The following is a 17,502-nucleotide window of genomic DNA, read 5'->3' on the forward strand; positions in this document are numbered from 1 at the left end:
AACCGTTCATTTCCTACATTAGACTGTGAACCCTTGAGGGCTAGACCTGCCTGATCGCTTCTGAACACCATATTCCCAACAAAGCGCTGGGTATATGCTAGGTGCTCAAAAACATTTGTTAAAGTAAAAATATTTGCTACATCAAATGCAAAACTTAAGAGAGGGGACTACGTTTTTGAAGAGTAGCTGTAAGAAGGGACTGTTTTTCTTATGGGCAACAGAGGTAGGGAGTCTGCTCGGTCACTACAATATGACCCTATAGGCTGTTAATATGGTTACTAATGATGGGGGAGGGGGAGAAGGAGAGGGATGAACAGAATGTAAGAAGCTGCTGGGCAGTTTTTTCAAAATACACGTGGCTAGGCTCACTAAAATCTCAGAACCTATTGAGTTTAAAAATGTTTCCCAAATGTTAATACCATCCCATTTGAGAGGCAAATAATATGATGGATTTATTTAGCATTTCTTCCTATCAGTTAATGAAGAAACCTGAATGGTTGCTGGTATCAAACCTAAGCCGTTAACTTGGGAGACGCTCATGATGAATGAGAACTCCAACACGGGCCTGGCCTGAAACAGCAGGAAACAAAGCCGTCTTCAGATCCTCAAGTCCGTAACGAAGCTCTTCAGTCCCTTCGCCCAGCAATTTCACACAGCATGGGAAAAGTGTCAGCATTCTCAAACATTCCAATGTGCTATTAAGATTAGTGCCATCTTTACAGTGACAAAAATTAGACATTCTCTGTTGAATTTCAGAGCCCCAAGAATGAAAAGCTTGAAGCCACTTTTCATTCATTCAGTATATAAATCTCACCAGTTAGGAAAACTCCTACCTGGTTTTGCAGACCCCGTATCAGCCTGTCCTGACTGCTTTCTCCTTTTGGCTTCCTCCACTGGATTTTCAAACTGGGTTTTCTGGTTAAGGTGGCTGTAAAGTGTAGAAAAACATGCATTTCAGTTGAAGATGAAAGAGTTACATTATTTTAAAACTGACCATCAGACCATGCCACCCCCACAGTGTAAGGGGCAGGTTCGGATCTTTAGGCGCGGGACACAGAGCAGCTGACACATCGCCGAGGGAGGGGCTTTTGGCAACTAAAGGAGAGCCCAGAGGTGATGCCTAGAAGTCGAAGCTGCTGAAGCAATCATGACAGCTTCTTCATAAATGTAGGGCGAGAGGGGAAAAAACCTCAAATAAGATATAAATAAAGGCACATGAAAACAAAAACCAAGTTTGAGTCCAAATATATATATTAAAAAAACTGCAGGAGAAGGAAGCCTTCATAGCTAATACAACCAGAACTGTTGGTAACTTTTAGACAAAGGTAGTTAACAGTCAGAGGGTGTTACATTTCTCTAAAAAGAAGCAGCTATAAAGACACTTTTGAAGAAATCCGAGTACAGAAGCCTTCTAGAATTTTACTATTTTCCACTGAGTCGCCCACATCAATTTAGCAGCAAGAAAGAGGTTTGCTTTTATCAAATTACATTCTTAGAGAACGACTCTTCCACACTTAAATTTCTTCTTAATTATATAATGATTAAATGAATTACATAATTATAACATAAGTTTAACTGATATTTCTGATTTGGGGGCACTTGCAATTGACCTGGAAAGCACACGGGCCTGCGGGGGAAGGCGGAGAGGAGGGAACAGAGAGGGCAAGCGATCAGCCAGGCGCAGCCAGGACCCTCCGGGCTGGCGTGCGCGCTGCCGAGGGACAGGGCCGGGGCTGCCCCGGCAGGTCGGTCTGCTGGCCGCAGGCTAAGGACGCAACTGCTGGGCAAGATGTTTAGGGCCACAAATAGGCCTCACGCAGAAGCAATGGGAATGATACTCCAGCACTTGCAAAGCGCAAATGGGTTTCAGCCGAAGGACAGGCACTTTCCAGCAGAATCCATTTTTCAAAAAGTGACGTTCCTGAACGCCAACAAAGATCAAGCCGACAGAATTTCAGGTTATGACTGTCTTTACATGGGCTGAGTATTACAAAATCTGCACAGGCATAGCCACACAGCATGAATAATTCCTTTGCCATTTGTGAACATTAATGGTGGCGGTGGCGGCGGAGGGGGCAGCTGCTAGGCTTCTCCTTCGTGTCGCGTCTGGAGAGCCCTGAGGCTGATGCAGTTACTACGTTTCAGAGCTAAAGACGGAAGGTTCTGCCTGACAATTCTGGGCTCTGATGTCACGAATACTCAAGGACGCTCCTGCTTCTGGCTGCGAGGGGCACCTTACCAACTGAGTTAACTGTTCGACCTGCTGCGAAAATGAAGATCATTGTGTTCAGCTCAGTGCTATTTTTAAAGTTATTCATTAAATACTGACATTTTCATATTCTTGAAGAAAATAGAACAACTAGAAACTGACACTTAAAAAAAGAAAAAGGAAGAAACCCATTTAGTAAGGACCTTGGCTCCCTCATCATCACCTAGAGCTGGAATGACTCACTCTGCCCCCCAGACATCAGACCATAGAAAGTAGCAACTTGTATCTATCCTCTTTGCAAAGTGTGGGAGAAGAGAATAGAAGTATGCAAATGAGGAATCTTTTTCCTGAAAATTCTTTGACAAAAGAAAGAGCATAGTAAAGGAACTGCATCTGCCACCTTAGACCACCTGGATGACAATGCTGCCCAAAAACAAAACAAAGAAGTAAAAACACTCTCGGTTTCATTTAGCTACCTGCATTTACAATGTTGTTAAAATGTAACAGATTTTGTTTTCTGTATAACTAGCTATGCAAAGAAAAGGAGATTAAAGATGATCAGAAAAATTAAGGGTAGCAAACAAGCATGATTAAATATATTTCTATAATTTGGAATCTCATCTGTGTTAAAAGTTTTCTGTGTACTCTATGGATTTTAAAAATTCACCTCAGCAAACAAAGCCATTATTCTTTTATGAAGAATCTGAGATATTAAAGCAGATGTGTATCTTCTCTTGGTTACCAAAGTGCACCAAGACAGTTAATGCAATACAACAGGACAATGTTCCTGATGTAGGCATTCTTCTACAAGGCCTGCCATTAAATTTTTGGAACAATTTTATTTTCAAAAATAAATTAATCCATTTCAGAATCTCAGACTCGGAAATAAATACTCACAAAGAAACACTGCCACTGCAGTCAGCGTTACTACTACCAGGCTCCTGCCAAAAGCAATCAGCGTGCCATCTGGTTTGACAAACTGAGAGAGCCAAAGAGTAGCCATTCAAGCAACAGCTTTTTATCTCCATCAGCAAACTCGCTGCGGATTTCTGTGGTCGCAATTCCAGAGCTAACCAATCTGGGATGGCAGCCACATTCCACAGCTCAGCTGACTCCACACTCATGTGCATCTTGAGTACAGCCTGCTCTTTCTTAATCTAATAAATTATCCGCCTGTAAAATGAGCTCGTTCTGGGAACAATCAGACCAAATCCTGTGGCTGCTGCTGCTCATGTCGGCTATTCCACGTACCTCGGTGGCAGCTGGGAGCAGGTCACTTCGGGGTTTGCCCTCAAGTTGCTTCGCTATTATAGCCTTGTTTAATGAGAACCACATCATTTAGCCCAAGAGTTTGTAACAGGCAAATGACTTTCACCTCTGGACCACGTATTCAAACTCATTTAGGATGGACAATAAGAGAATGAGAATCATTATCTCAGAAATGTTCAGAAGTGTCTGTGGCGCATAAGAGTTGACTGAAGCCCAATTTAAATCGACTAAACTACTAGGGAGAAAAAAAAAATCTCACAAAACCCTTTTGGTTGGCTTTCAAATGTTCTTTGGACTTCAAAAATGTTTGTTTCTTTATTGTAACTAAATATACATTAGAGAAAAATAGCCAAAGAGCTGCTGGATACTTCTCACATCACAGTATCAGCAAGATATTTAATAGCACAATGGAAATAAAATGAGCACAGCCTGTCAAAGGAACCAAAATATTGACGTTGACAAGTTACAGATTTAAGGGTCAAACTTACTGAGTCATTTCCTTAGGGTACAAGTTACATTTTTAAGCATTTCCCAGAATCCCTCTAAGCGAAGTGACTCCAGGAACAATCCCACGTTAGAATAGACTCGAGTTACAAACAGGCATCAGAGGTTCTTTAAGGATAAATACCAGGAAGTGGAATTTGTTTACATCAACACATGATAACAAATTAGTAAGCAATCATAAAACTAGAAGATTCTCAGGTCTGCTACTTTTCCCAGATAACAATATCATTTTGCTTTCACTACCCAGGCAGTAGGTTCAGACTCCTAGTTTCCAGGGAAACAGTAACATTTCTGATGCAATTACTAGTCTGGTACTAGATGCTGGAGGTCAAAATTGTATCTATAGCATTTGGAAGGAATGCAACCTCAATGATCATAACAATGTAGCAATTTGATAAATGAAGAAAAGGGAAAGAAAAATTAGATGCTGATGTTATCTTAATTTCTCTGGCTGACGAAGGCAGATGTTTGGTGTTTCATGCCAACCAACATATATTTGTTTAAATGTGACCATACCAGCTGCGTAAGAAGCAGCTTTCACTCATCCCCCCAAAACTACTAAGTTTTCCTTGATTCAACTCCTTAAAAGAGAGAACACTTTTAATCATATACTTCAGAATTTTGGATCCTATGATACACTGACCTTCAAGTTCTTTCACTGTTTTCGGAACCGAACGGTGTTAGTGTTGGAAGTGACCTTCAGAGTTCGCATGTCACAGTTCTCCACCCACCACCTTTCCGTTAGAGGCTGCAGTAGTGACGATGACGTCTCCAGCTATTCATCACCCCCAACTGCCCTCTAGCTTCCCGGAAGCCGGAGTCAGGAGGTGACTGCTCAGGCCCCGCCCTCTCATCCCCCCCCCCCGCCCCCCTGCCCCGGGGACACCGTCAAAGCTGGACCGCAACGCAGGAAGCAGCACTCGGTGTTCCCTAAAGCTGAGCAATGAGAGCAGCGCATTCGGGAGAGCGGCACCTGGGATAACAAACTTACTCAACGTAGTATGTCCCATACTGAGGGTCCTCTATTTTCTCCCAGCCATAAGGAAGTTCTGGAAAAGAAAAGAAAGAACTGAATGAACTGCCAGATTCAAAAACCGACAGAAGAGAATTTGCCAACGAGTGAATTTAAATATGTGGGAGACAGAAAGCTGAGGGCTCATTTTCAAAGGGCCAACGGTTTGAGTCTGGGTGGCTTCTTCAAGAGCCAGGGAGTCTCAGCAAGTCATTTGAACCTCAGAACATAAGATGACATTAAACTCAAGGGTGTTTATCTGAATCACAAGCCATAAAAATACTAATCCTTTAAAAAAATCACCTGGCATAGAGTAAGTCCCTCCTTCTCCTTAAGGGATACATTCCAAGACCCCCAGTGATGCCTGAAACTGCAGACAGTACCGAACTCTATTTTTGCTGTTTTTTTCTACACATACATACCTTTTCACTTAAAAAAGCACTTCATGGTTTCTCTTTGGCATCTCTGAACTGTCAGCATCTTGTGCCCTTTCGGGCCATTATTGAGGAAAACAAGGGTGACTTGAACGCAAGCCGTTCCGTAGTGGGACAGTCGACACCATAACCTGGACGGCTATTATGTGGCTAATGGGTGGGGGTGTATGCAGTGTGGATGCGCTGGACCAAGGGAGGAGTCAGGTCCTGGGCCGGACAGTGCAGGACAATGCGAGATTTCATCACGCTACTTAGAACAATGCGCGATTTAAAACTTATGAATTGTGTATTTCTGGAATTTCCCATTTAATACTTTCAGACCATGGTTGTCCACAGGCAATGGAAACCGCAGACACTGGAACTACGGACGGGCAGAGAGAGCCACTGTCGCTCTTTCATTTAAAAAGCCTGGTGACGCTGACATGAGACACGCTTATCCTGCAGCCAGTTCAAGCAGCAGCTGCTCACTGAAGTTTTCACTATGATACGTAAGATCTGCCAGTTATTTCTATTATATTCTGACCCACTTCTCCCCAAAGGAAAGTCCAGCCTTGGATTTTTGCCATTTCAAGTGGGCAACCTAGATTTGCTTAAAATCAAACAAAATACCTACTTTCCCTTGCATTAACTTGGTCTGAATATCTGAAGGAAATTTTATTTAACTACCATAGTGTCTTGTATAGAATCCATATTTGTGTGTAGTAGCAAAGAAATAGCTTACATAGGATCATAATATACTATTTATTCCCAGTAACTGACCTGTAACATATAACCAAAAATACTGAAGATTTTTCCAACATAAACCGACTCTGTCAAGAAAGAATCCTCTTTTCTCTCCCACTCTGTTTTCTCAAGAATCATTTCATTAGTCAGACACGGATTAGGTTGGCAGAAGTGTTCCTAGCAGGTGGCTTTAGTGCTGTCTATTACACATAGGAGCCCAGCAAGAAGGAATTTTCAACAGACCCACAGTTGCGCCCTATGATGAGCCCCCACTTTTATTTTCAATTCCTTTTAGAGTGTTTTTCTGCTACGCTAAAGCACACACATGAGAGTATACACATACAGGGTATGGCAGACAGAAAATAGTCTGCAGTGTAGCAAAAGATTTGTTAATGTTATATCATTTAGCCGATTATGATATCAACTTAATCAGTAAAAATTCCACTATAATGAACCTAACAAGCTATGCAATCTCTTACGCTCCAAGAAGTATTATTCCACGTTCAGAATAAAAGGAGACCGTAGATGACTAGGCTCTTGATGAAAAAATCTCAGTCACCTCCATCCATCCCCTTTTTCCAGCGTATTTTCTTCGTGTGTGTGTACGTGGGCGGGGGGCGGGGGGGAGGCAGCGGGGTGATGGGTGGTTTTGAACCCTGGTGAGGCTTTATGGTTTTCCTTTGAAAAACCAGGTTGAAATGTCTGAGGTGGAAAAGATGAGACTAACTGGAAAGTAACTATGGGTGAAAACAGAATAGAAGAATTGAGAAACATTTCAGTTCACTTTGATCCTCCACAGCTATGAAACAAACCACCGCCAATTAACCAGGAACAATATTTATGACCAAGCAACTGTTACTTGGATAACAGTATTTGTTGAATTATATTTGTAAAAATGTTCTATAATTATATATATTTTTAAATTTATTGATTTGAGAGAGAGAGAGAGAGAGACATAGATTTGTTGTTCCTCTTATTTATGCACTCACTGGTTGACTCTTATATGTGCCCTGACCAGAGATTGAACCCACAGCCTTGGTGCAGCAGAATGACGCTCTAACTAACTGAGCTACCTACCAGGGCAGAGCTATTCTATAGTAACATTACCAAGGCATTATCATTAAGGATCTTCCATGAAAGGAAAAGGATTTTCCTTTTAATAGAAATTTTCTTCAACTAGCATGGGAACTGAATGGTACTATGTAAAGATGAATTCTACAACCTCACACAACTGGATTGATTACCCTTTGTCTGTAGAGAAGTTTGGAAAAATCGAAGGAACTATAGAGATGGGCAAAACATCCCATTTGCTATCTGAAAACTTCACTAAAAAGAATGTATTACTGCTTAATAAGGATAAAAGATCGACATAAATATACTTTAGAGTTAACTTGGAAATTAATTCAGCATTTTAGTTGACACTTAAAGCAACGGGCAACTAACAGATAAAGTACAGCCCTCTCTTTAGGAGAGTGAAACTGATCCTTTACCTTGTGAGTTACTTTAAGGAGTCACCATAAAGTCTTACCAGTGAGTGATGCCGTTGCCAGTGTTTTGGCAGGCCAGATTTAATACGGAGAAAGAAGTGATAATTTGTCCATTTAAATAAAAGCAAGCAATAAAAGCAAGACTAAAATACCTAGCAATTTTATATACTATCCAGTGGGTCAATTCCTTCACCGATTTCCTTTTTTCTTCCTTTTTTCCTTTCTCCCTTCCTTTTCTTCCTCCTCTTTCCTTCCTTATGCAAAACTAAAATTAGAAACACAATTCTTGGCCCTGGATGGGTAGCTCAGTTGGTTGGAGCATTGTCCAACATGCCAAGGTTGCAAGTTTGATCCCCAATCAGGGCACCTACAAGCAGCAACCAATGAATGCATCTATAAGTGGAACACCAAATCAATAAATTTTTCAAAAAGTTTTTTAAAAAAGGAAACAAAATTCTTGACCCCCAGTAGGTCAGTCTAAATGGGAAGATGGAAGAGATAAACAATAAAATGAAGATTAAACACAGACTTTTGGGGGGCAGTGCAAAAGAATGACACCAATTGCCTGGTGAGAGGCACTACCAGGAAAGCCTTCTGAAGGAGGGTGACGTTTGGGCAGCCTTAAAGGGTGACCCAGGGTGGGGGAGGGGCGGCCATCCAGACAGGCCCCAGAGCGCTGAGGCGTAAGGATGCCTGGCATTTTCAGTAATTACAAATAATTGGCCTGGGCTGGAGTGAAGGGTATGCGTGAGGTGCTCTCTTATAAGCAAGCACACACCTGGAGTGCCATGGAAGGAGTTTGACCTTTGTTTTGATGGTGATGGAACTGATTAAGCTGGACTGTGTTATGATTAAATTTACATTTGAGAAAGATTACGGGCAGCAGTTGCAGAGGATGAAATGGAGTGAAAATAAAGGCAGACAAATAAAGAAAATCATTAATAGCCTAGATAAGAAATTATGAAGGCCGGAGATAGGGCGGTGGCCGTGGGAATGGAAAGAAAGAACGGGTAACAGAGACAAGGAAGTCACAGCAATTGGGCTCCATGATCAACGTGAAGATCTGAGGGAGGAGGCCAAGGTAATTCCCAGGTTAATGGCTCTTCTGGCATGAACGTGATAAAAATAAAATAAGCCGTCAAATATTCATTAAATGTCTACTATGAACTAGCTGTGGGAAGAGGAAGAAGGTATGAATTTGGATTCAGCGGAATTTAGCAGACAGACACACGTATAGCAAGGCCTAGTGCAGCAATCTGCCTGGGTGTCCCCAGGCCTGCCTCGTGGGCGGGGCCTGCCGCTGGGCACAGAGGCCACAGGCGTCTGCCTCCTGCAGGGAAAAGCGTGAGTGAGTCCACACAGACGCAGAGCCAAAGCTGCGCCGGTCCGCTCATCAGTGGCATTCTAACCTCATTTCTGTTTCCTGTGTTTTCATTCTCTTTTGCCTCTGAACAGGTGAGTGGAGACAGGCTTGTTATTTATCGCCTCAGCCAGAACTCCATCAAGAAGGATGACCACGACAATCTGGGGGATGGAGCAGCTTCTTTCCTTCCTTCCTCCCTCCCCGCCCTCCAAACACTTACTGTATTTTGCTGTGTATAATGCGCACCCACGTTTTTGGCCCGAACTTTCAGGAAAACAATTTTTTAATATAAATTAAAAATTGAATTAAAAAAATTATTTATTTATTTATATTTAGAAACAAAACCAATTATCGTATTCCAGGTATCATTTTGCATATAGATATCATTATTGCTTTTTAGAGTTACACTTTTAACACATAAGCATAAATAAAAGAATTAAAAACATTGATACAGATACAGAATTCGCACTTCCCATGTATAATGCGCACCCTTATTTCCCCCCCAAGAATTTGGGCAAAAAAATGTGCACGACACACGGCAAAATACAGCAAGTCTCTACTGAAGGGATATGCTGATGAATAAGACAAAATTATTCCTCCTCTAGAGTGTAGGTATTTAGAAACAATGTAATATAAGTAGTGTTATAATAGATAGATGCGATACAGTGCTGTTGAGCAGTGGAGAGGATCCCCGTTTCCGGCCTGGAAGAGGAGGGAGGAGTGACAGAGAAACTGCACTGCAGCTGCGAGTGTGGGAGGGGGCGCAGGCTGAGCCGGGTGGTCACGCAGCACAGGGCTGGGCCCTGGCCGGTAAGCGGCCACAGAGCAAAGGCAGAGACAGAAACAGGTCACATTTATGACACGAAAATACTTGGAAAAATATAGATTAGGATTCAATTATATAAAATCGCTGCTACTTCCCCAGGAAGTCTAGATTTATTCTGCTGACAGCAGGGAGCCATTACAGGTGTCTGAGCGGGGAGGGTTGAATGAAGTGGCGTGTTAGGAAGATTAACAGGCAACGGAGCCAAAGTTTTTTGAACATGTAGCCTTATCATTCAAAAACCTGAACATGTACCTCCAAGATACGTATATTTATGCATAAATATGATGCACCGCTCTACTAATATGTATGAAATAAAGCATATGCAAAATAGGAAAGCCGTCAGCTCTGCCGTCTCCTTTCCTTGGGCTTGCGTGTTTGTATCACCTTCAATAGGTACTACCTTCGCAGAAAGATTTTTAAAGTTGCATTTCAGTTTTGTCTGGATTAAAAACTATGTAACATGGTCTCTAAACCCACTAAACTGGGCACAAGTAAACTGCACAACTCCACAGGGCCTTGGGCATGCGCAATGAACGCTCTGGGGAGTTGCTGCGTGTGATGGTTGCACACGGTCACACACAGGGTTGCCAACCTGTATCTAAAACAGTAAGAGAATCTTAATTTGTTCTTTTTCCTAAAAGAAACATGATGAAAAATAACCAAAAGACAGTTTGAACACCAACGTTTTGGAGATCACCGGTATAAGGGAAAATATTGGAGAAGTAACTCCAGGGGAAAAAAAAAATCTAAGGATAAGGCAAATGTGTGGGGGTCAGAAGAGTGCAGGGCAAGATAGGAAAAAAGTGCGACAGAAAGAGGACGGGGGACAGGCGCGCTGTGGCAAAGCAAACACAGCAAAATGTCCACTGTGATGTGTCAGCGGCGGGCAGACGTGTATTCACTATAAAATTATCCATTTGTCTATACGGTGACAAATTTCCGTACTGATACATTGGCAAAGTACAGGGAAAAGCAAGAGCAACAGTGCTTAGAAATGATACAGGCAATAGAGCGAGAGGGGAGGAAGAAATATGACTGCAAGGGTTTGGGCCCCGATGACTATGGGATGGTATCAAAGACAGAAAGAGGGCGGGGTGATTTTAAGAGAAAAAATGTTTAGTTTTAAGTTTGTTTATTTGAAGTGCTAGTAGGACGATCAAAAAGAAAGTCAATAGGAAATACAGAAATAGCATTTCGAACAGAGAACAATACCAGAGATTTAGATAAGGGACCCAACTACAGTAAATTGATAGTTAAAGCGATGAAAATGAATACACTCTCCAAGGGAAAACAGGAAACAGCAGAGAATTGAACTCAAACAATTAGTAGGCAGGAAAAAGAATGGAGACCAGCAAGAGACATGCCTGAAAAGACAAATACCACAGTCTCTAAAAAGTCAAATTCTATAGTGTTATATAGATCAGTTTACAGTGGCTGATTTCACCACAAAGAACTTACTGCCGAAAGCCTTACAGACAAGGGTAGTATGTTATAAAAATGATTTTTAAAATTATTTCTTAACATAACAAGTGTTGGAGAGATTGTGGAGAAAAAGGAACCCTCGTTCATGGCGGGTGGGAACATAAACTGGTACAGCCACTGTGGCAAACAGTATGGAGCTTCCAAAAAGTTAAGAATAGAGTTACCATAGGACCTGGCAACCCCTCTTCTGAGTATCTACCTGAAAAATGTATTTGTAAAGACACATGAACCCCTATGTTCATTGTAGCATGATTCACAGTGGCCAAGACGTGGAAACAACCGAAGTGTCCTTCGCTCGATGATTGGATAAAGAAGATGCGGTACATATATAAAATAGAATAGAGTCTTTGTACGTACATATATATCTTAGAATCAGCCTGTCGATTTCTTCAAAAAATAACTTTTAGGGTTATATTTAATATAGATGTCAAGTGAGAGAGAATGAACATCATTAATAATACTGTGTCATCCAGTCTATGAACATAATATATCTCTTGAATTATTTTAGGTCTTCATTAATTTCTTTCAGAGATGTTTTACAGTTTTCAGTGTAGAACACTTTCCTACCTTTCTGAATATTTGCTCCGTGGTATCTAATTTTTAAAAAAAATCATTGCAAATAGAATTTTAAATAATTCCATTTTCCAAGTGTTTGTTACTAGGAAAATTCTCAACATTGCAACCATCCTGCACAATTCTGTTTAATATTTTTTAAAGACTGGAATTCAATCTATAGGGGGAACTAGGCCACTTCTAAGCCACTTTTTTTTTTTAAACTAAGGTAATTCATTCCTGATGAGTGATAAAAAATAAACACATTTTTTTCATCTGCACTCCACAGTCAAGAAGGCATAGCAAACAATTTTGGTTGAATTCATTTACTTGTAAGACTATACCACTAACTACAATCTGTAATATACAAGACAGACAAGCATTATTATCCAATGATTCTTAAAGAAATAATTTCACTACTAAGCAGTAAAAATTGTGGGGTGTGGGTTTATTAAAGACTTTCACTGGGTTTCCAATGCTGCTCTAAATGCCTGAAATTAGCCATAAATACCAGCATACTTAGCCTTGTGATACTAAATTAAATATATTTTTGAAGGCCTAACAAGTATGATGAGGCTACCCTGTGGTTGAGAATGTACCTACTTTATTAAAATAGTTACTTAGAACTTTTAAAGTTTGTCAAGTTTGTCTAGTATTTAAAAAGTTTATCTTTAAAATAAATGTAAAAAGGGAGACAAATTTATTTGTATTCAGGTTTTTTAAAAGGGATTTAACTGCGTAATCCTTAAGAATAGAGAAATAAAGTCTCTCGTTAAATTAGATGCAATGACATGATTACCAGGCAGTTGAATATGATATCTACCCGGTGCTTACGGGCTTCTGCACACTACGGTTCGTTTAGGATTCTGGAAAACCCATCATATACGCAAGAAGAGCAACAAGGGATTAAGAGAATATGGTATAAAAAGGTTTCTGACTCTACCTCCATCTTCACAGTCTTCGGGGGCTTTGGCTTTCTTACAAAGACGAGGATCCAACCAGGTGGTTGTTTTGGTGTTGTGGCTGCAGAAAAAAGATTTCAATTAGAAACAGCAACATAGGATGGCGAAAAAAACATACCAAAAACAAAGTCTGAAGGCGACTAACTGGTATGTGATGCTAGAATATTCATCTCCTACGGGCTTCGTTAGTCCACTTCTGAGTCAATGCTGCTTCCAGTCTGTTACTGCAAAACTGCCTTAAAGGGAACTTAGTGCTGGAGGCAGGGATTCTAGAATGAAGATTCTAAAGACGGGAGAAGATGCCAAGTGCAGAATAACAGACACTTTTTAAAGTGGTCAAGATGTTTCAAAGGGTGAGCTACAGCCCCATGCTGTGTATTATCGCTGAAAACCTTATCTGCTTGCTGGCTGAATGCCTTCCTCCTTCCCTAAAAAACTCACTGTATTTCTTGAGTCCTTGTGATGTGTGGCGGCTGTGCTTGCGGCTGGGAATAGAGATGAACAACCAGACACAGCCTCTGGATGCCCGGGGCTATTTAAAATGGACCAATGCAGAGTTAAATGAAACAGAGAGCTTTATGGTGTCTGTCTGTGCAACCTGCAAGTAAAAATGATGGGTAACCTTAAACCCAACTCCATGCAGTTAAGTTTTCATCAGTATGGGCCATATATGTAACAGAAAAATAAAAGGTGGGACAAAAAGATCACCCCGCACCCCTCTGTATGAAGCAGGCCACAGATGCTCCCAAGGAGCAGTGTCTGTTTAATGTCATTAGAGGCCACAGCCAGGCTCAGGCCAGGTTATCACGCAGCAGATACGGATGCTGCAGCAAAACCATCACACTGCTGGCTGGGCAAACAGTGTTATGCTGTAGTGTAAGTATCTGAAATATGAGGGTAGTAAAGAAAGAAAAAAATCACAGAAGCAAATACATAGGAAGGCAACAGAATGAAAATGGAAGTTATCAAATAGAGAGTAACAAGGTGAACAAGTTATCTCTTCCTGGGGTCTTTATCATGAGATCAACTCACTAATCTGCTACAATGGCCACTTGTAGGAGACGGGGCTAATGGTCCCAGGGAATGGATCATCTCTTCTTATACTGTTTCTAAGTCCTGAGCCACCGACAGGGCCAGCCCTTGCACGCCCTGTCAGGCGTGACACTAGGCTGTGGGGGAAACTGTGTCCTGAATACGGATAATCTAAGTAGGAGACATTGGGATTGTTTCTAGAAAGTCTGTTATCCCTTCTGTTAGATAATTTCTCCAGTTAAATCAATTTTAGCAAAATGAAAAGGATTAAGAGGCCTAGTGGTACACGCATTGTTAAAAAAAAAAATCTTGAGCATATCTTACAAAACCAAATTAAAAATGGCTACTTTAGAAAAGCTAACTTTGGTTTCAATGAGCCAAAATTTTTACTGCTAAATTAGCAGACATACGCTATCCACTAGGATTTTACCCGCTACTTCTGAAGGGAAAGAAATGCCCATGGGGTTAGACCCAAAACATAACAGCTAAAGCCTACAGACCAGTGCTATTTACTTACAGATGCATGATTCAACAGCACCAGTAACACAGACCAAACACATTAGCTACAGCAAATGAGAGGATCATATTCTCTAGCAGCAAAAACCATTCGGCTCTGGTCTGGATGTTAACCCCTTATCAGATAATGATTTCCAAATACCCGCTCCCACTCCTTAGGCTGCCTCTCTTGGCGGACTGTCTCCCTCGGCTGCACCGAGGGCTGCGGGTTGGATGGGGTCGCATTCCTCTACTGCAGCCTTTGCCACCTGCGCTTTTCGTGTCATGCCCAGGAAGTCCTTGCCAAATTCAATGTCATAAAGCTTTGCCCCTGTGTTTTCTTTCAGAAGTTTTGTAGTTTCAGATCTTACATTTAGGCCATTAATCCATTTTAATAATGTTCACCAACAAAGACGTTTCTTGTATAAATTCCCCACCCCCCTAATTTACTAACTTATCCCAGTTTGCAGGGTGAAGTACTCTCAGATTCAATGTCTCATAATCTGTTTCTAAAGATATTCCAGCCACTTGTAGTGAGTGACTCTACACCTTACTTGAGGGGTTAGTTCTAAAGTCAGCATGAAAGTCGAAAGTCTAAATTACCCTTGAAAAACCCCTTAAATTGCCCACAGAGAACGGTATACCTGATTTTTTTCTGTTGCATATAATCCTGGTCATAAATGTTTATATAAATCTCTAGCAAAATCAATAATTTATCACACATGGTAAAAAGAACACATGCACACAAAACCTATGTTTTTTAAACACTAGAATCTTACTTGGTACAGCAAGATGCTCATTCTAGATGAAGGATGTGGGATTTGGGAGCAATTGAGGAAACGCATTCAAATCTCCCACCCCGGATTCATTTCTGAGGATATGTTCTTTTCTGAGTGTAGTATCCTGTCCTCAGTATTGAAATTATTATATTCTGTAATTTTACTACATTGATGTTCTACCTCTGGGTAAATTAAAGATGAGAACTACAGCTGCATGAGAATATAAAAATACTTCATAATGAAACTGTTAATAATTATTTATATAATATTCTCAGGTGTAAGCAATATGAAACTTTAGGTTGGCTGAATACACCTAATATTCTGTATTTCTGTAAACATAAGCATATTCATAGTGCCTTTTTATAAAATAGTTTTTTGTGTGTGTGAACATGTATTTTACCAATTACTTTGAGGATCAGTGATTTCCCCCTGTATCCTATTTGACTGTACTGCCTGAACACATCAAACCCAAACTCTAGGACTGAAAATATTCAGCTCAGAGAAGAAATATGTCCTCCCTCATACAATAATTATTGAGATACTCATTAAGTGGGACGCCATACCCAAAAGTTAAAAAAAAAAAACCCAACAAAAAACAAGCAGGGCATTTTTCATTATTAATGATAAATCTGTTTCTAATCCTTTTGTTTTTATAAAACAAGAGATCGAATACACTATTCCTTTGTCTAAGTCAAATAAAAACAAAACACCATCCAGGGGAAAAAAGTCAGGTGAAGAATCAACTATAACATGGATGAGAAATATTTTTATTTCACGGAAGCCTTGAGAAGCGAGCCTAACCATCCTGCGGACAAGCCTTGCAGCGCAGGCTGCGTCTGCGAAGGGGCAGGCACCGCTTACTCGATGAAGTAGATCATCCCCGCATCCGTGTAGGCCATCTCCCAGTTCTTGGGCAGCGGCTCTAGGTTCTCATCTCGCAGCATGTAATTCCTGAAGTCCATGGAGCTGTTGGTTTGGTTGTAACTCGGGACGGTCTTCATCCAGTCGGACGACTCCGAGTGCCTCTCCCTGTTTTCTGTTCAAAACGGAAAAGGATGGCAAGTAGGTAAACGTATGCTCTCTTCCAACAGCCCTCTTTGTTTCTCACAAAATGCCACATATTTACCACAAATTTCCTTGTCTTTTGTATCCACATCTTACTATAATTTTTGGAAAAACAAATAAATCTACTGGATTTTTTTTTTTAATTTGCTAAATGGCATTAAACCCTGCACAACACCTCGGATGCTAGTCTGGGAAAGAAGCAAACAACAACTCCGGAATCAATTCAGTACACACTGAGCATCTATTAGCCAACAGAATACTAGCAACAGCAGCCGTAGGAGCACTCACACATCCTTTTACATGTCAGGCTCTATTTTAAGCTCTTCACATATATTAATTCATAACCCTCACTCAACCTCATGAGTATATATTACTACTCCCATTTTATAGGTGAGGGAACTAAGGCACGGCGAGGTCAGGTTAATTCAGTTGAGATTACACAGCTAATAAACAGCAAAGCCAGGATGCTGACCCGAGTGGCCCGTGCTCCTAACTGCGACACCAGGCTGCCCCACATGCATTTAACGCTGGCCCTTCACATAACACTGATGTTTAAAAATCGCACTCAACAGACTTCTTAGCGTTAAATATAATTCTCCGTTGGAGATATTAAAATCCTTTTAGAGTCTCGAAGTCCATAGGTAGGTAAAAATACTAAAATTTGGTTACTGTCCAGGGAGTGCACACTTCACTTGAAACTTGTTTCCAAAACTTAGAGACAGCACAACCGTAGTAACTCCAGACTGCAGTCAGCGCCTCCGAATGAGCCTCGTGGAGGCGGCCCTGGACGTCGTTCCACGGCACCCCTCACCCGTGCGGCGCTCGCTCTCCACCCCTCCGCTGTCCCAGCAAGCTCCCAGATCCTTCAACCCTGGTACACCCACCTCCGCTGTTCTCACCCTGACCCGTGCCCTGCTCACCAAGGACATATGAATCTCCACACTGGAACAAAGTCGCGGTCTCTAACCCGAGTCTTAAAAATGTTAACAGACTTAATTTTGTGGGTGAGCTAAGCTGACGTCAACATCGAAAGGCTTTATGACGGGGGGAGGGGGGAGGCAGAAGAGGGTAAAGGGGAGATAAGTGGCGATGAAGACAGACAGGACTTGGGGTGGAGAACACACAATGCAACATACAGATGATGTGTTATGGAATTGTGCACTTTAAATCCATATAATTTTATTAACTAATGTAACTCCAATAAACTAAAACAAAACAAAACAAAAAAGGCTTTACAATATGATGATTTCCCTTAACAACCCCTAAAGAATGAGGTGTGAATTCACCTAAACCTTTTCAGACCAGTTT

The 17,502-nt window shown here is 41.2% G+C and overlaps 1 protein-coding gene across 2 annotated transcripts in view; it reads right to left on the reverse strand.

Moving 5' to 3' along the window:
* Positions 1 to 17,502, reverse strand: part of MAGI3 (membrane associated guanylate kinase, WW and PDZ domain containing 3) — a 174,503-nt gene that overhangs the window by 35,304 nt on the left and 121,697 nt on the right. For both annotated transcript variants that reach the window (XM_054564976.1, XM_054564977.1), the window contains exons 5-8: positions 15,991 to 16,165; positions 12,805 to 12,884; positions 4,974 to 5,031; positions 834 to 928 (exon numbers count right to left, since the gene is read on the reverse strand). In XM_054564976.1, coding sequence (XP_054420951.1) covers positions 834 to 928; positions 4,974 to 5,031; positions 12,805 to 12,884; positions 15,991 to 16,165 — 408 coding nt within the window. The remainder of the gene's footprint in view (positions 1 to 833; positions 929 to 4,973; positions 5,032 to 12,804; positions 12,885 to 15,990; positions 16,166 to 17,502) is intronic.

This window comes from Pteronotus mesoamericanus, unplaced genomic scaffold (genome assembly GCF_021234165.1).
Source record: "Pteronotus mesoamericanus isolate MK-2021 breed Mesoamerican mustached bat unplaced genomic scaffold, CSHL_Meso_final scaffold_99, whole genome shotgun sequence".
Taxonomy (NCBI): Eukaryota; Metazoa; Chordata; class Mammalia; order Chiroptera; family Mormoopidae; genus Pteronotus; species Pteronotus mesoamericanus.